This window comes from Mobula hypostoma, chromosome 13, assembly GCF_963921235.1.
Source record: "Mobula hypostoma chromosome 13, sMobHyp1.1, whole genome shotgun sequence".
NCBI classification, from domain to species: Eukaryota; Metazoa; Chordata; class Chondrichthyes; order Myliobatiformes; family Myliobatidae; genus Mobula; species Mobula hypostoma.
This window is the reverse complement of record NC_086109.1, coordinates 12,100,274-12,120,348: the sequence shown is the minus strand read 5'-3', so window position 1 is coordinate 12,120,348 and position 20,075 is coordinate 12,100,274. Positions and strand designations below refer to the sequence as shown.

Genomic DNA, 20,075 nt, shown 5'->3' with positions numbered 1-20,075 from the left:
TGAAAAGCCCAGTGGATGTGGAGAGGTGGTTTCCTGCAGTACGAGCATCTTGGACTAGAGGGCACAGACTCAGAATCGGAGGATCTCTGTAAGGGAAGTACCGATCTCCAACTGTGTGCTCAAAGAAATTGAACTTTGATAAATTTGGCACCTTTTTCCTATTCCTTTTTTAATTGTACCTCTATTAATCTCATAGTCCTAAGATCTAAACTTTATACTTTATTGTCACCAAACAATTGGTATCAGAACATACAATTATCACAGCGATATTTGATTCTGCGCTTCACACTCCCAGGATTACAAATATTAAATATTAAATATATTAAAAATAGTTAAAATTTGTAAATATTAAAAAAATTAAATTATAAATCATAAATAGAAAATAGAAAAATGGGAATTAAGGTAGTTCCAAAAAAACCGAGAGGCAGGTCCGGATATTTGGAAGGTACGGCCCAGATCTGGGTCAGGATCCGTTCAGCAGTCTTATCACAGTTGGAAAGAAGCTGTTCCCAAATCTGGCCGTACAAGTCTTCAAGCTCTTGAACCTTCTCCCAGAGGGAAGAGGGACGAAAAGTGTGTTGGCTGGGTGGGTTGTGTCCTTGATTATCCTGGCAGCACTGCTCCAAGTGTGCGGTGTAAAGTGAGTCCAAGGACGGAAGATGGGTTTGTGTGATGTGCTGCGTTGCGTTCACGATCTTCTGCAGCTTCTTTCGGTCTTGGACAGGACAACTTCCATACCAGGTTGTGATGCACCCTAGAAAAATGCTTTCTATGGTGCATCAATAAAAAGTAGAGAGGGTTTTAGGGGACCGGCCAAATTTCTTTAGTTTTCTCAGGAAGTAAAGGCCCTGGTGGGCCTTCTTGGCAGTGAACTCTGCTTGGTTGGTCCAAGTCAGGTCATTTGTGATATTGACCCCGAGGAACTTAAAGCTTTTGAGCTGTTCCACTTGCGCACCACCAATGTAAATTGGGTCGTGAGGTCCGCTATTCCTTCTGAAGTCAACAACCAATTCCTTTGTCTTGCTGACGTTGAGGGATAGGTTATTGTCTTTGCACCATGCCACCAGGTTCTTAATTTCCTTTCTGTACTCAAACTCATCATTACCCGAGATACGCCCTACAATTGTTGTGTCATCAGCAAACTTATATATTGAGTTTGATGGAAACTTGGCTACACAATCATGGGTGTACAATGAGTACAGCAGGGGGCTGAGTACACAGCCTTGAGGGGCACCGATGCTCAGAGTGATTGCAGAGGAGAGCTTGTCCCCTATTTTTACAGCCTGGGTCCAGTCTGTGAGGAAGTTGAAGATCCAGCTGCAGATCTGAGTGCTAAGGCCCAGGTTCCGGAACTTAGGAATCAGTTTATTTGGAACGATAGTATTAAAGGCAGAGCTGTAGTCAATGAAAAGGAGTCTTATAAAGTGTAATTTGTAAAACGTACATTGTGTGCTGGCTGATGATTGATGTTTGAAGCCAAATCAGGTGGCATTACACAGCAACTGACGTAATCAGTAGACAAGGTTGGGTGGCAGGCGGGGTTTCCCTGAGATAAATATGAGCCAATATAGCTGAGCGTTACATTTGTGGGGGCTCATCCGGGATTGAATTTTCAGTAAAGCTGTATAAATCGCCACATTAAGTAGTGCGGAGATGGATCGAGATAAGATTGGAAGCTGGTGTGAGTTACAGGACGTACCGGTGAATCATGCATGTGTGTTAATTGGGGTGGATTTCCGCACTTCAAGAGAAGTACTAGTGCGAGGGTTGAGTTTGGTCAAATCTATAGGGCAGGTAGAAGGTGTGGTAAAGAAGTGGAATCTAGCTGGGTGTTGGCTCGTACAAGCGCTGACGTCATGACATTGCAACTGCCAGTGACAGTCAGCGTCCTGGGGGAGGCAGGGCCGTGGGGCCTCCACACCCTCCTGGAGGAAGAAATTGAGGAGACACCGGTGGAAGAGCTAGATGAAACCCCACGGGTGGTGCCTGTAGTCAGTTGTGTGGGGTGGTCAGAGTGGAAAGGCTTGGCCAGGCCCCGTCCCCCAGCTAGAGGTGAGACCTCCGAGTTAGCAGCCGCCATTAACTCCATGGTGAGAAGGGCTGAGGGGCCCCACCCAACACTGAGAATTTTCTCAGGAGCCACACCTACCCCGGAAGGGGAGGATGACTATGAAACATGGATCGAAAATACGGCCCAGTTGTTAGAGGCGTGGCCAGGTTCGGATGAGGAAAAGAGACAGCAATTGATAGAGAGTTTGAGGGGAGGGGCAGCCGGTGTCGTCCGGGAGCTGAAAGCGGAACAGCCCTCGGCTTCCCTGGCAGTGTATCTGGAAGCTTTGGAGGGAGCGTTTGGAATGTCAGGAGATCCCGGGGAGTTCTTAGCGGAGTTTCACCACATGGGGCAAGGTAGAGGGGAAAAGCTCTCAGAATACATTTTTCGGCTGGAAAAAATGCTTACCAGGTTGCGGCGCCAAGGGGTAGTGAAGGTGGACGAGGTGGCAAGGTTGAAGATGAGTCAGATATTTAGTGGTTCCCTGGTGGAGGACAAGATGGCTTGGAGTCTCCGGCAGTTCTATAAAAGGAGCCTCCCTCCATCATTCGGGCAGCTGATTAGAGAGGTGTGGGAGGAGGAGAGAGCGTTGGGCTGGAAAAGGGGCTCGAGCCACCGGGGACGGTCCTCAGCGGTTCAGGAGATGGTGGCTGGATTGAGAACCGAGAAACCCAAGGGGTCCCAGTGGGGTAGGGACCCCGCCTCCGCTTGAGGGGATGGGCAGGGAGAGTACCCCCTTCGGGGGACGTCCCGCAACGTGGGCTGGGAGTGGGGGGCATCCCGCGAGGAGAGGGGTGGCTGGTAGCGGGTGCTATAACTGTGGGAAAGAAGGGCCATTTCAGGCGGGAATGTGAGTGGCCGGGCGTGTGCTACAGCTGTGGGGAGGCGGGTCACTTTCGGAGGGATTGTAAGAGACAAGGCGCATGGCGGAGGGCAAACCCCTGGGCCACTAAGAAGGGAGTGGTGTCGGGAAACTTAGGAGAGACTCAGTGAGGGAACAGAGTGGAGTCTCAGGAGGAACACATTCCCAGAAATCAGCCATGGGACCCCTGAAAACCCAACCCCTTATTCCGGATGGACTGGTGGGACCCCGTTCCAGCGTGTCCCTACGGATAGAGGGAATCTTTGCAAGAGCCATCCTTGACACCGGATCGCAGGTTACCTTATTGTACCGGTCGTTCTACCAAAAATATCTGAAGTATTTGCCAGTAAACCCGTTTAATGCCCTGGAGATTTGGGGTATAAGTGAGGGTGATTACCCGTACGATGGGTACCTGTCAGTGAGATTGGAATTCTCGGAGGGCGATGTGGGAGTGTCAGAAGCCCTTGAGACGCTGGTGTTGGTTTGTCCGGACCCGGTGGAAACCGGTGGCGCTGCCCTTCTGGTGGGGACTAACTCCCCTCTGGTGTGACGGCTCCTGGGAGCCTGTAAGGAGAAGGCGGAGGAGAACTTTCTGGAGACCCACCCTGTGTTTCGAGCAGCATTCGAAGAAGTTAGTGACCCCCAGGAGCTGGATCCTGAGTTCAAACGAGGGACAGTGTGGTGTACTCAGGCGAGGCCTAAGGTGATACGCCCAGGGGAGGTGGCACTAGTGATGGGGACCCCCAGATTCCCGGGAGTACCGGTGGGCGAGGCCCTATTAGTAGACGCCCTGGAAGACCTTGAGGGGGAGTCCCGGTTCCCAGCTGGGGCGCTGGTGAGACCTGAATTGCAGAGGCCCTCAATTGTACCGGCACGCCAGATGGGGGTGATTGTAAGGAACACAACGGTGAGGGAGATCACCTATAAGTGCAGGATGCCCCTTGCACACTTGTTCTCGGTGACGGTGATGTCTAGCACCCCCGTGAGGCCCACTGGAGGAGAACTATTGGAGAACAGGGGGCGGCTGACCGAGGAGGCCTTTAATTTTAAGGACTCCCCTTTACAGCTGGAGTATAAGAGCAGGCTGGTGGAGAAAATGCTGAAGATAGGGGATGTCTTTTCTCAGGGCGAGTTTGATGTGGGCTGTTCCAAGAGCACTCGTCACACTATTCAGGTGACAAATAACACCCCGTTTAGAGAAAGGTCGCGGCGGTTGGCCCCAGCAGTTGTGGAAGATGTGCGGCAGTTGAAGGATGCAGGGATTATCGAGCAGTCCCCCATAGTAGTGGCTAGGAAGAAAAATGGGAAGGTACGCATGTGCGTGGACTATAGGACCCTGAACTGGCGCACGGTTCCCGACCAATATACGGTCCCGAGGGTTGAAGACGCGTTGGCCTGTCTGAGTGGTGCGCAGTGGTTTAGTGTATTGGATTTGCGGAGTGGGTATTACCAGATTCCGATGAGTGAGGTTGATAAAGAGAAGACGACCTTTATCTGCCCCCTGGGATTCTTTCAGTTCGAACGAATGCCCCAAGGCTTATCCGGGGCCCCAGCCACCTTCCAGCGGCTCATGGAGAGGACGGTGGGGGTTATGAACCTACTGGAGGTGTTGATGTATCTGGATGACCTGATAGTGTTTGGATCTACGTCGGAGGAACATGAGGAGCAGCTGCTGAAGGTGTTAAGCGGGCTGAAGGAGGAAGGGTTGAAACTTTCCCTGGATAAATGCCAGTTCTGTAAGCCATCGGTCGGCTATGTTGGACACCTAACTTCGTGAAATGGAATGGCTACTGATCCAGCTAAGATAGGCGCAGTGACCACCTGGCCGAGACCCCAGAAAGTTAGTGCCCTGTGCTCGTTTTTGGGGTTCTGTGGGTACTACCAGCGATTCCTGTTGTGTGGCTATCCACCTGTGGGGAAGAAAAGGAAGAGAGACCGAGGGCAGGAGGCAGGAGGATACTTGAACTCGGCAGAGCCTTTTGGATCAAGGTGGGATGCTCAATGTGAGGAAGCGTTCCAATCTCTGAAAAGGGCGCTGACACAAGCCCTGGTGCTGGCTTTTGCTGATCCCAGGATGCCGTATGTGCTGCACACTGATGCCAGTCGAGAGGGTCTGGGGGCTGTCCTGTACCAGGAACAGGGCAACGGATTGAGGCCGGTAGCGTTTGTCAGCCGATCTTTTCGCCATCTGAGAGAAACTATCCCACTCACAAGTTGGAGTTCCTGGCGCTGAAATGGGTGGTGGTGGACTAATTGAGCGACTATCTATAAGGGGCCAAGTTTGAGGTGAGAACGGACGACAACCCTCTCACTTATATCCTGACCTTGGCAAAACTGGACGCCACTGGGCATCGGTGGTTGGTGGCCTTGTCGGTCTATGAGCTCAGCCTGAAGTACCGGCCGGGGAGTCGGAACATCGATGCAGATACGCTATCTCGTTGGGCGCACGACGAGTCGGGCACGGCTGAGGAGTGGAAGAGTGTCCCTGCCCCGGGAGTGAAGGACATGTGTCAATTTGTGAGCGATGCTGAAGCAGGAGCCCCGATGGGGCCGGATCGGGCAGTGGATTAACTGGGGGCTGATGATGATGTGCTACCCTCTGTTTACTGTAATTTGACTGCTCTGAGGAACAGGCAACTGCCGGAGGTGAGCCCCAAGGAAGTGGGGGCGGCTCAGCGTGATGACCCAAGCATTGGCACTATCTGGTACGCGGTTAAAAAGAGGGATACGCCTCCGTGCCCTTACTACTGAAGGATTGGCCTCGGTTAAAGCTGAAGAACCAAGTTTTGTACCGAGTCAAGTCACCCCCCCACCGCCCCCAGACCAGCACCAGCGTTGGCAGCTGGTCATGCCTGAGAAGTATCGGAAGACTGTGCTCCAGGCACTACATGATGATTCCAGGCACCTGGGGGTGGAAAAGACCTATGGATTACTCAAGGACCGGTTATACTGGCCCCGGAAGAGGGGGGAGGTTGAAGATTACTGTAAGAAATGGACCTGGTGTGTATGGATTTCCTGTCTATTGAGCCAGACACCAGCAACACCGTGAATGTCTTAGTCATCATGGATCACTACACTAGATATGTCCACTAAGGACCAGAAAGCGACTACAGTGGCGAAGGTGTTATGGGAGAAGTACTTTGTTCATTATGGCCTCCCCAAGCGGATCCATAGCGATTAGGGACAGGACTTCGAGAGCAGGCTTATCCATGAATTACTGGGTATGCTTAGGGTCGAGAAATCCAGGACCACCCCCTATCACCCGCAGGGTGATCTTCAGCCCGACAGGTTTAACCGGACCCTGTTGGACCTGCTGGAGACTTTGGAGATCGGTTAGAAGAGTAAGTGGAGTCAGCACATCGGGCATTTGGTTCACTGTTACAATTGTACTCGCAATGACGCTACGGGGTACTCGCCCTATTATCTGATGTTCGGGTGGGAAGCAAGATTGCCCATTGATCTGTGTTTTGGGACTGAAGCAGGTGAATTACCTTTGAAGCCATGTCTGAAGTACGTATCCGATATGAGGAGAGAGTTGAAAAGGGTGTACGAGTTGGCTGAGGCGGCAGCCACCAAGCAGAATCAGGGGAATAAGAGGAGGTATGATCAGAAAGTGAAGTTCGCCCAACTATTGCCGGGAGACCGGGTCCTTATACGAAACGTAGGACTGCCCGGTAAGCACAAGTTGGCCGATCGCTGGGCGGCCACCCCCTATGTGGTAGAGAGCCAGACGCCGAATCTACCTGTTTACCAGGTGAGACCCGAGGATGGGAAGGGGCCTGTCAGAGTACTCCATCAGCACCACCTGTTGCCTCTGGGTCGAGAGGTGCAGGTAGACCAAGAGCCCTAATGGGAGTTTACGCCTAGTGCGAGGACTCTGCGAGGGCACGGGGCGAGGGAAGAGCCCACTGTGAAAGAGATGGGACCGGTCCCCAATCCAGAGAGGGATAATTCATTGGAAGACAAAGATTCGGAAGTGTGGCACCTGTTTCCGTTCACTAATTCTTCGGTATCGGAAGAAGAGGCTCCTGGCCCTTGCCCCACTGAGTTAGGTGAGAGGAGGGAGGGTGTTGAGGGGCAGCCTGAGATACAGCTCACATTGGGGTAAGAAAGGGTGGAACCAAAACCCGAGATAGAGGGCTCACAGGAGCTGAGGGGTCCCAGTGAGGGAGAGGGTGAGGGTCTGACAGGTAGGCCCGGGGTATCACCTGTGGTGTCTGAGCTGGAAGGGTCGGCAGAGGACGTACAGAGGCCTCAGGGAAGTAACACCCCCACCCCGGAGAGGCTGACCTACACAGTGCCAGGAGAACAGGGTGTGATCGCTATTGCTCTGGGAAGTTATGTCACTGCTTTATGCACCTGGGTTGGTTTTTGTGCGTTGCAAGGAGCAATGGTGAACTCTGTTAATGTCATGAGGGCATGACTTTTTTTTTGGTGGGGGGAGAGTGTAAGGAGTTTCTTCTTTTATGTTACTGCGTATGTTAATCAAAATGGCTTCGTTGTTATGTTAAATGCTGAGAAAGTTCTCTGGCTAGTAGTTCGCTTGGGTTATGTTAGCGATAAAAGTGCAAATGAACCAATGGGTGTCCACGTTATTCTTTCGTGGGGTGATATGCTGTCTCATATGGCTGGGAAACGGGGGTTTTGGGGGGGAGTTAGAGGAGAGACCGGGAAGATGACGGACGTGCTGGAAGTGCTTTGGTCCATCACTTCGGTTAGTCCCAAGCTGCGAGTTGACGGGGTCAGAACGGATCTCAGGGGGAAGAAAGAAGATTCCGAGCTCCAACTGTGTGCACTAAGAAATCGAACTTTGATAAGTTTGGCACCTTTTTCCTGTTCCTTTTAAAATTGTACCTCTATTAATCTCATAGTCCTAGTAAGATTTATAAAGTGTAATTTGAAAAACGTACATTGTGTGCTGGCTGATGATTGATGTTTGAAGCCAAATCAGGTGGCATTACACAGCAACCGGCGTAATTGGGAGACAAGGTTGGGTGGCGGACGGGGTTTCCCCGAGATAAATACGAGCCAATATAGCTGAGGATTACATGTCCTTGAAAAGAGAGATGAGGGGGAATCTCTTTAAAAAAAAGCTTATGAATCTGTGTAATGCATTGCCACATGCAGCTGGGGAGGCCAAATCATTGGGTATATTTAAAGAAGAGGTAGATTCTTAAGGGCCTCGACAGTTACAAAGAGAAGGCAGGAGAATAGATTTAGAGGGATAATAAATCAGCCATGATTGAATGGTGGAGCAGACTCAATGGACTGAATGGTCTAATTCTGCTCCTATATCTTATGGTCTTATGGCCTATGGTCTTTCTAGTTCTCCAGTCACATATGATTCCTTTTTGGCTTCATATCGTTACTAATACTCACGGGTTCCCTTGCTGCTATAGGTCACTGAAACCAATCACAATTATACTCTGTCCCAAAAGTCACCATTCATCTTGTACCCACTGAACCCAGTCACAAATTAATTATCTCCTGAAAGCCACCAAACAGATATCTCACATTACTGTGGAATTATAAGACCAATTTTCAATAGGAGATTTAATTTACATTTACAAGTAAAGTTAATATCTCATGATCTTTGTCCCCACCCTGTCCATCCCTCACTATATCTGCATTAAAATCAATGCCACATGTTTCCCTCATTAAACCCAGTCACAATATCATTTTCTCCTGAAAGACAGCAAACACTTGACAGATATCTCACATCACTGTCTTTAAACAAGCAAGAGCAACGTTATTTGGTACCTCCTACACCTAATAAAGTGGCCACTGATTGGATGTTCCTGGTCTTCTGCTTCTGTGGCCCATCCACTTCAAGGTTCGATATGTTGTATTTTCAGATGCTCTTCAGCACACCACTGTCATAACACCCGGTTATTTGAATTCCTGTCACCTTTCTGTCAGCTTGAACCAGTCTGGCCTTTCTCCTCTGACCTCTCTCATTAACAAGGTATTTTTGTTCACAGAATTGCTGCTCACTGGATGTTTTATTTATGTTCTTTGTAACACCGTTCTTTGTAACCTCTAGAGACCGTTGTGGGTGAAAATCCCAGAAGATCAGTAGTTTCTGAGATTATCTAACGACACCATCAGGCCCCAACAATTATTTCACGGTCAAAGTCACCTTTCTTCCTCATTCTGATGTCTGGTCGAGACAGAGACAGACCTCTTGTCTTTGCATGTTTAAATGGACTGTATTGCTGCCACATGACTCACCAATTAGATATTTGCATTAATGAGCGGGTGAACAGGTGTGTCTAATAAAGTGGCAGAAGCGTGTATGATTTTCAGATGTTCATTCAGTGTCTGATTGTGTAATTCTTTCCCACAGAACCTGTGTCTGTTCCTGTGCTTCAATATCTGTCACCAGCAAATGTCTCACGTCTCGGGGGCTCAGTGTCAGTTTCCTGTGAGTCTCTCCAGGGATCCCTTCCCATTCAGTACACATGGTATGAACAAACCTCATCTGGGCATCCAAAGATCTCAGATACCAATAAACTGGCTCTACATCGTCAATCCTTCAAACAGCTGCACCATCAATATTACTGCAGTGCCTCGAATTGGCTTGGAGCAAGATCCAGTGCAATGGTTAATGTGACAGTCTTCGACAACGGAGAGATCTGCAGCTATGTGACAGAAATCAATGGCACCAGTAAGTCCTCCTTTCAAGGGAGGATACATTTAAATATTTCTTTTTGTTACTCTGTTACTGCTGCTCTTATACTTCTAGTGAGGGTAAGAAATTTCTTTGCATTTGTAGAAGCTACACATTGCAGCCACCATGGGGTGGAAATAAGGTGTTGTGAACAGTGAGGTCCATCACTTCCTCGATGAAGATGTGGAGCATCTAAAACATAGTTGGAATTGCACTTCCAGACAAGTTGAGAGAATTCCAGAGCACTGGAAATTTGAAAGTGTCATTCCACTCTTTAAGCAGGAACGGAGGCAAAAGAAAGGAAATTATAGAACAGTTAGCATGACATCTGTGGTTAGGAAGATGTTGGAGTCCATTATCAAGAACAAGCTTTTTCTTTGCAAACATCCACAAAAACAGAGGAATGGCCCAAAGAATAGTCATAGTCATAGTCATACATTATTGATCCCGGGGGAAATTGGTTTTCGTTACAGTTGCACCATAAATAATAAATAGTAATAGAACCATATATAGTTAAATAGTAATATGTAAATTATGCCAGTAAATTATGAAATAAGTCCAGGACCCAGCCTATCGGCTCGGGATGTCTGACCCTCCAAGGGAGGAGTTGTAAAGTTTGATGGCTACAGGCAGGAATGACTTCCTATGACACTCTGTGCTACATCTCGGAGGAATGAGTCTCTGGCTGAATGTACTCCTGTGCCCACCCGGTACATTATGTAGTGGATAGAATACATTGACCAAGATGACATGCAACTTAGACAGCATCTTCTTTTCAGACACCACTGTGAGAGAGTCCAGTTCCATCCCCACAACATCACTGGCCTTACGAATGAGTTTGTTGATTCTGTTGGTGTCTACTACCCTCAGCCTGCTGCCCCAGCACACAACAGCAAACATGATAGCACTGGCCACCACAGACGTGTAGAACATCCTCAGCATCGTCCGGCAGATGTTAAAGGACCTCAGTCTCCTCAGGAAATAGAGACGGCTCTAACCCTTCTTTTAGACAGCCTCAGTGTTCTTAGACCAGTCCAGTTTATTGTCAATTCGTATCCCCAGGTATTTGTAATCCTCCACCATGTCCACATTGATCTCCTGGATGGAAACAGGGGTCACCGGTACCTTAGCTCTCCTCAGGTCTACCACCAGCTCCTTAGTCTTTTTCACATTAAGCTGCAGATAATTCTGCTCACACCATGTGACAAAGTTTCCTACCGTAGCCCTGTACTCAGCCTCATCTCCCTTGCTGATGCATCCAACTATGGTAGAGTCATCCCAAAACTTCTGAAGATGACAAGACTCTGTGCAGTAGTTGAAGTCCAAGGTGTAAATGGTGAAGGGAAAGGGAGACAAGACAGTCCCCTGTGGAGCCCCAGTGCTGCTGATCACTCTGTCCGACACAGTGTTGCAAGCACACGTACTGTGGTCTGCTAGTCAGGTAATCAAGAATCCATGGTACCAGGGAAGCATCCATCTGCATCGCTGTCAGCTTCTCCCCCAGCAGAGCAGGGCGGATGGTGTTGAACGCACTGGAGAAGTCAAAAAACATGACCCTCACAGTGCTCGCTGGCTTGTCCAGGTGGGCATAGACACAGTAGACGATGGCATCCTCAACTCCTAGTCGGGGCTGGTAGGCGAACTGGGGGGGATCTAAGTGTGGCCTCACCATAGGTCGGAGCAGCTCCAGAACGAGTCTCTCCAGGGTCTCATGATGTGAAAGGTCACATCATGAATGACAGTTGAACGTTAGAACCCTAAAACCGCCCCCCAGCTCTCCCCACCCATTCACAAGCAGCTGCTAGGCAATGACCCTCCTCCTTCCCACATGAGCAAAAAAAGCACCAACACCCTCCACCGAGCACTGAAGCATGCAGCAAAGCATCAATAAAGACGTAGACTTGCAGTACCCCAAAGACTCGTTCACCCAGTAATTCGACATACTACAGGGTCGTTCTCTCCCTAAGGGAAAAAGAGGTGAACCCGTATCTCAGCGAGAGGGGACATATAACAAATAACTCGTTGATTTATAATGTTAAATGACTGTTGCATCGCTTTTTCCGAGCTCAGTGCCCAGAGGGTCGGCCCCAGGGCTCAGGTCTCAGGACCCACAGCCGGCAGCTAACCCACTGCTCCTGATGTTCCATGTTCCATGTTCTCCAGTGACGCCTCAGTCAGGGGCACCAGCCGAGAATCAGCCTGTCCCCAGAGCCACAAAAATCCGGCACCCTGAATACACGCTAGTCTTCCAGGCCTGTCATAAGGACCTGATAGTGGGTCCCATTTCCACAAATATCCAAAGTCAGAGTCAGAGTCAGAGAACCTTGATAAGGAAAAAATATATATATATAAAAAACAGGAATAGAACCATTTCCAAAGATGCAAGCAAAGTGGTAATGTTACAGCTATATCGGACCCTGGAGAGACCCCACTTGAAGTACTGTGCTCAGTTCTGTTCACCTCAGTACAGGAAGGATGTGGAAACTATAGAAAGCGTGCAGAGGAGATTTATAAGGATGTTTCTTGGATTGGGGAGCATGCCTTATGAGAACAGGTTGAATGAATTCGGCCTTTTCTCCTTGGAGCGGCAGAGGATGAGAGGTGACCTGATAGAGGTGTATAAGATGATGAGAGGCATTGATCGTGTGGGTAGTCAGAGGCTTTCTCCCAGGGCTGAAATGACTAACATGAGAGGGCACAGTTTTAAGTTTCTTGGAAGTACGTACAGAGGCGATGTCAGGGGTAAGTCTGTTACGCAGAGAGTGGTGAGTGCATGGAATGGGCTGCTGGCGACAGTGGTGGATAGGGTCTTTTAAGAGACTCCTGGATAGGTACATGTCACCCTAGGTAATTTGTAAAGTACGTACATGTTCAGCACCTCATTGTGGGCTGAAGGGCCTGTATTGTGCTGTAGGTTTTCTATGTTTCCATGTTTCAAAGCAGTTGCCATTTAGCACCATCTTGACTTTGCTCCACCCTTCAAGTCCATTATTAAGAACAAGGTTTGGGGGTACTTGGAGGGATTTGATAAAATCTGGTTTCCATATGGGGAAATCTTGTCTGAAAAATCATCCTCAGAAAGCAAGGATGTTCCTTTCTTTTATTTATTTACTGATAGAATGCAGAGTAGGTCCTTCCGGCCCTTCAAGCCACAAAGGCCCAGCGACCCTCGACAAACTTGATTAACTATATTTTAATCACAGGACAATCTACAAAGACCAGTTAATCTTTCCAAATTGTCTGTGGACTGTGGGAGGAAATGGGACCACCCAGGGGAAACACCACGCATTCCACATGTACAACGTACTGACTCCATTCATTAGAATGGAGATGAGGAGTTTATTTAGCCAGAGGGTGTTGAATCTGTGGAATTAATTATCACAGACGGCTTTTGAGGCTAACTCATTGGGTTTATTGCAAATGGAGCACGATAGTTTTGTGTTTAGTAAAGGCATCAAAGATTATGGGGAGAAATCAGGAGAATGGGATTGAGTGGGATAATAACTCAACCTTGATGGAATGATAGGGCAGACTCTATGGCAAAGTGGTTTAATTCTGCTCCTGTGTCTTATGGTCCCATTGTCTTATGGTCATCACTATCTTTAGAATTTCATGAACAGTCCAAGTGAATCATTGACTACTTAAACTGAGATTCAGGTTGCTGATTAAAATACCTCGCTCACTTTGAGATACAGGAAGGGAACCCATACCTTCTATTTGAGTCTATGTACAGATATGAACAAGGCTGCTGCATTTCATGGCTGTGAATAGGATAATAAGCTTTCAAAATTCATGTAAAACAGTATAGGAATGTCAGTCCTATGCGAAGGATGGGCAAGTCTTCAGTTTGCTGCTCCACGAGGTTTACCTGTCTCTGTGCTGAACTGAGCTGGTGACTTGTAATTAACGGCTCCTTAACTGGCTGCAGTGATGACTGGCTTTATGGCTGTGGACTCACATTTGTGAATTTCAGTTCCAAATTTATTTACTTACTTTTGTTCTTTGCATGATTTAATGTTTTTACTACACATTGTGTGTTTGACAGTGTTTTTTAAAGGATTCTATAGTTTTTTTTGTTTCACGGCTGCTTGTAAAGAGAATATCTGAAGGCTGTATATAGTATTCATAATTGGGCATTAAATATACTTTGAATTTTGAAATTCTAGTCTCTTTTCCATTGCTGGGGAAATGGTCCAGTATTCACTTCCATAAGTCAGGATAGAATAAATGTAGCACTGCAGTATTCTGTTTTTAGTGTATGTGCTCATCTTTCTGTTTGTTAATACGGTCTTCATTTCTTGGAAAGCTTCTTTCACCATTGCTATTCTGTATTTGATATCTGTGTCACACCTGCCATTACTTGTTATTAGGCTGCCAAGATATCTGAATTTGTTGACTTGTTTGATGTTTGTATTTCCGATCTTGATCACACATTGTGGGATGTTTGTCTCTCTGGAGATGACCATGCTCTCTGTCTTATTGGTATTGATTGAGAGGCCTCTGCGATTACTTTCTGCTGCCACTATAGTGAGTAGTTCTTGAAGTTTTGTTTCTGAGTCAGCTATTAGTACGATGTCATCAGCAAATCTGATTGTAATATATCAGCATATATTATGTCCTCCAATTGTGAATTCTTTGATGTTTCTGATACTTCTCAAGATATTTTCACTATACAGGTTGAGTAAGTCTGGCGAAAAGACACAACCGTGCCTGACTCCTCTCATGATATTCACATACCCACTCACTTCTCCTTCTATTCTGATGGACGCTGTCTGGTCCCAGTATAAGTTTCTTAAGAAACGTATATCTTTCCCATCTATGTCAAGGTCTTGAAGCATTTCCAGAAGATCTTTCTGTCTGATAGCGTCAAAAGCTTTTGTATAGTCGATGATACTTAGGGAGATGTCTTTCTGTACCTGGATGGCTCGTTCACATATCATCTGTAGCATGAAAATTGCATTTCTGGTTCCAGTGTTTTCTGTACCTTCTCTAACTTAATCACGCACGTCTTCTGGAACTGCACAGGGTAGACAAGGTGAGACCTTGTCAACATCTTTTATAGTTGTAACATGCCATTCCAACTGTACTTAATATCACCATCCAAAGAAGGCAAACCGGTCATACTCCTTGTTCAACACTTTGTCCACCTGTGTTGCCACTTTCAGGGACCAATGTAGTTGCACACCTCATTCCCTACAGTGTAAGTTGTGTCCTTGTTTAATTTCCCAGAATGCCTGAGTTCAATTCCATCACCTGTTCCATTGGCCACTTCCCTAGTTCAAAATTCAAAGTAATTTTATTACCAAACTATGTATACTATAAACAATCTAGAGATTCATCTTTTTGCAGATACCCACAAAACAAAGTCACACAATAGAATCCACAACAAACCACACACTACAAAGACTGACAAACATCTAATATGCAAAAGAGGATGAATGGTGCAAATAATGAAAATATGTAAACAATGAATACATGGAGCATGAGACGCAGAGTCCCTGAAAGTGACTCTGCAGCTGCAGAGTCCGTTCACACTGAGATGAGTGAAGCCAATCCAGGAGCCCGATAGCTGCAGATCACCAAGTGCTGACAAACCTGGTGGTGTGGGCCCCTAGACTCCAGCACCTCCCACCTGATGGTAGTAGCGAGAAGAGACGGAGATGGGTCAAATGCAGGCAGATGGAACAGGCTCACCTGGGGGTCGTTGCTGGCACAGAGTAATGGGGTTGAACACTGGATCATTTTCCAGGTCCCTTTGTAAACTTCGACAACTCTTTTCACCGTCCACCGCACTACAGTGTCATCCACACATTATTAATCATGTCACCTGCATTATCATTACAAACTATTCATATCGATGACAAATAACAGTGGTTAACAAATAACAGCACTGATCCCAGTGTCACACCACTGGTGATAAAGTCTGATGTTGTCAGAAAACCCACTCCTCACTATCACAATCTGACTGCTTCCATCATCAAAAAACTCAGTCATATTGTTAGAGAGAAGATTTCCCATGCACAAAATAATGTTGACTATCCCAAATCAGATCTTGCCTTTTCTTTTTTATTTTTTTATTTTTATTGAAGGAATGACACAATACAGAATATATAATGAATTGCATTTTCCTCCATTTTGCTTTAATATCGTACCCCCAAAACAAACCTCCCGCCACCCACCCTCCCCGAACATATCATGGCAGCTAATATATTTACAACACAACAATTCACAAATACAAGTACGGACATTTCACAACCATACCCCCACACTACTTCAAGACGACGGCTCACACACATCTGCAACATGTCAGATGATCCAAAATACACTCATATTTACAATTCATCAACCACCTTGTGAGGTAAATTATAAGCCTGTTAAATGGGAGGCAACTTCCTAAGTACAATCAAATGCCCTCAACTGGTAGGTAATTCCTTAAGACTCCCAAAATATGATAAGAAAGGTCCCCATTTCGAATAGAACTTTTTCACAGACCCCCTCAAATTGAATTTAATCTTTTCTAATTTCAGAAAAAACATTACATCTTCTAACCAAGCAGCAGCAGTTGGGGGATTGGCAGATTTCCAAACCAGCAAAATTCTCCTACGGGCCAATAGCGATGTAAATGCAATGATATCCGACTGGCTTGCATTTAAACCCAAATCATCATCTGCCACATCAAATACAGCTATAAGCGGGCAAGGTCTCAGTGTCACCCCCAAAACCTCACTGATAATTTTAAAAACCAGTGCCCAATAGTTATCAAGCCGAGGGCATGACCAAAATGCATATACTAAACCAGCCGGAGAGAAGGAACACCTGTCACAGCCAGCGACTGTCCCAGGGTGTATGTCTGCAAGTCTGGCTTTACATAAATGTACCCTGTGTAAAACTTCAAATTGTATGAACCCCAGTCTAGCACATGATGATGAGAAATGAACCCTATTCAATACTTTTGCCCAATATTCCTCCGCCAGATCCATACCGAGGTCATCCTCCCACCTACTCTTAGTTTGGTTTAGATCTTGAACTCCCAAAGACATCAGCTGAGAGTATAGTTCAGAGATCAGCCCTTTATTGTTAAAGCTAAGAGTGAGTTTTTCCCATAAGATAGCAGGTGGTAGATCAGGAAAAGAGGGAAAATTTTCCTTGACAAAGTGGCGAATCTGCAGGTATTTAAAAATATAATTATGCGGAAGGCCATACTCACCGAGCAGGTTATCAAAACTATCAAATATGTTATCAGTATACAAATCCTTAATGCGCATAAGACCATTCAAACCCCGTTGTCTGAAAGCTGAATCAAATGTGGAGGGAGGAAATAAATGGTTTTTATGAATGGGGCCCAAAACTGAAGCTGATATGAACTTATAGTGGCAGCGAAATTGATTAAAAATTTTGAGGGTGGAGAGCACGACCGGGTTAGATGTGAATTGAGAGGATTTCAATGGTAAGGAAGAATACACCAAAGCTGGGAGAGACGAGGAGTGGCAAGACCGTGACTCAAGCAGGCACCAGATTATATCCGGCCGGTGAAGCCAAAATAATACTTTTTGAATGTTCGATGCCCAGTAATAATGAATAAAGCTGGGAAGACCCATTCCATCTACGTCATGACCTCTTTGGAGAGTGTGCTTATTAACCCTTGGGACCTTATTTTCCCAAATAAAGGAGGTTATAGCTTGGTCGACTGATTTAAAAAATAACTTGGGTAAGAAAACTGGCAAACACTGAAACAAATAAAGAAATCTAGGAAGTATAGTCATTTTCACTGACTGAATTCTCCCAGCTATAGTAAGGGGTAAACTGTGCCATCTTTCGGGGGTAAACTGTGCCATCTCTCGAAATCAGCCTTCATTCGGCTAACCTGAGGCCTGTAGTTAGAACATAGTACAGCACAGTACAGGCCCTTCAGCCCACAATGTTGTGCCGACCCTCAAACCCTGCCTCCCATATAAGCCCCCACCTTAAATTCCTCCATATACCTGTCTAGCAGTCTCTTAAACTTCACTAGTTAGCTTCAGTCAGAGATGTAAAAGAGAAAGTAATATGTATTCCTAGGTATACAAAACCATCTTGAGATAAAGGAAAAGGCAAAGATTCCTGTCGGATCTGTAGGGCCAAGTTATTAATGGGAAAGCATTTGCTTTTTTGAAAGTTCAGTTTATAGTCAGAGAAAGCTCCAAATTGACCTAATAATAACACAATAGCAGGACTACCACCTACAGGGTCGCTAACATAAAGTAAGAGGTCATCAGCATATAGGGATACAGGGTGTTCCATGTCCCCTTTTCTAACACCTTGAAATAATGTAGTTGACTTAAGTGCAATAGAAAGAAGCTCAATTGCAATTGCAAAAAGAAGAGGGGACAGTGGGCAGCCTTGGCGAGTGCCACGTGTTAATGGGAAGTAGTCAGATCAAAAATAATTTCTCTGTATACATGCTAAAGGCGAATGGTATAATAGCTTAACCCAAGCTATAAATATGCTACCATATCCAAATTTCTCCAAAACATTAAACAAGTATACCCACTTCAATCTATCAAACGCCTTCTCCGCGTCCAAGGAGATAACAACCTCTGGACTTGGAAAATCACTGGGTGAATAAACCACATCAGCCAGTCGACGGATATTAAAAAAAGAATAGTGATTTTTAGTAAGACCTGTTTGATCGTCTGAAATTATCTTGGGAAGGGGACGTTCTAAATGGCATGCAAGCACTTTAGCCAAAATTTTCACATCTACATTCAAAAGTGAGATGGGGCGATATGATCCACATTGAATCGGGTCCTTGTCCTTTTTAAGAAGTAGTTAAATAGCTGCCTGTGAAAGAGCAGGGGGTAAGGAGCCGTTCTCCAAAGATTCCTGAAACACTTCTAGAAGGACCGGTATGAGCTTATCCTTAAATTTCTTATAAAATTTTATTGGATAACCATCAGGACCTGGGGACTTACCACTCTGCATAGCCATAATGGCATTATTAATCTCTTCCTGCCCAAGAGCCCGATCTAGGTTCTCCACCTCCTCTGGTTCAAGAGTTGGTATTTCCAAATTATCTAAAAGACGTTCCATATTTGTTTTATCTGAGGGGAACTCTGAGGCATACAGAGAGGAATAAAAAGTTGCAAAGATGTTATTAAGCTCTTTTGGATTGCTTGTCAAGTTTTGGTGCGTGTCTCTTATCTGGGGAATAAGTCGTGACGCAGCTTGACATTTCAACTGATGAGCCATAAACCGGCTCGCCTTGTCACCATATTCATAATCAAGGCCACGTGTCTTAAGAATTAATTGTTCTGATAGGTTTGTGGATAGAAGATTAAACTTCGCTTGCAAATCAACCCGGCTTTTATATAATTCCGCAGTGGGTGCCTCAGAGGATTTTCTATCCAGGTCCAAAATAGATTGCAATAACAATTGCATTTCCTTCCTACACTCTTTATTGGCATGTGAAGTATAAGATATTATTTGACCTCTCAAGTAAGCTTTTAAAGTTTCCCAAAGTAAAGAGTATGATACCGACTCAGTTTTGTTAGTCTCGAAGAATGTGTCAATGTTAGCCGATGTATAACTACAAAATTTCTCATTAGAAAGCAAAGGAGGGTTAAGTCTCCACAGAGGCCATTTTCTAACATTTAATGGAAAACATAGGTCCAGTTTCATGGGTGAGTGATCAGATATAAGTACAGCAGTGTATTCAATTTGTCTAATCATTGGTATAAAGGAGTTATCTGTAAAGAAATAGTCTAGCCTGGAATAGGAATGGTGAACATGAGAAAAGAAAGAGAATTGCCTAACTGGTGGATTCAAAAATCTCCAAGGATCCATATAACCATTTTGTTGCATAAACATCGAGAAGGCATTTGCCATACCAGAAAATGTTCCCCTAGGGCAAGACCTATCAAGCAGTGGGTCAATAGCACAGTTAAAATCTCTGGAAAAGATTAGCTTATGTGTATTCAGGTTAGGTATTGATGACAAAACCTTATTTGCAAATTGGACATCGTCCCAATAAGGAGCATAAACATTTACCAAAATAACAGGTATCTGAAACAGAGAGCCAGAGACTATAATAAAAGTGACCATTAGGGTCACTGATTACATCAGATGGTGTGAACTGCATTCTTTTGGTGATTAATATTGCCACCCCCCTGGACCTACTATTAAATCTGGAATGAAAAACCTGATTAATCCATGCTTTACGAAGTCTATTATGGTCCTCGACTCTTAAATGTGTCTCTTGTAGAAATAGTATATCTGCTTTCAATTGTTTCAGATGAGAGAAAACTATTGCTCTTTTAACCGGACCATTCAGCCCCTTTACATTCCAAGAAATAAACCTCACTATCACAATCTGACTGCTTCCATCATCAAAAAACTCAGTTGTATTTTTAGAGAGAAGATTTCCTATGCACAAATTCATGTTGACGATCTCAAATCAGATCTTGCCTTTTCAAATTCAGGTAGATCCTGTCTCACACAATCACCTCCAGTAAGTT

At 45.7% G+C, this 20,075-nt stretch overlaps 1 protein-coding gene and 1 pseudogene across 1 annotated transcript in view; both read left to right on the top strand.

The window, feature by feature from the left end:
• The window catches only part of LOC134355856 (polymeric immunoglobulin receptor-like), a 57,465-nt gene that overhangs the window by 21,661 nt on the left and 15,729 nt on the right, over positions 1-20,075 (top strand). The window contains exon 6 of the mRNA XM_063066361.1: positions 9,259-9,579. Within this exon, the coding sequence (XP_062922431.1) occupies positions 9,259-9,579 (321 nt within the window). The remainder of the gene's footprint in view (positions 1-9,258; positions 9,580-20,075) is intronic.
• On the top strand, positions 1,654-3,043 carry LOC134355842 (paraneoplastic antigen Ma1-like; annotated as a pseudogene).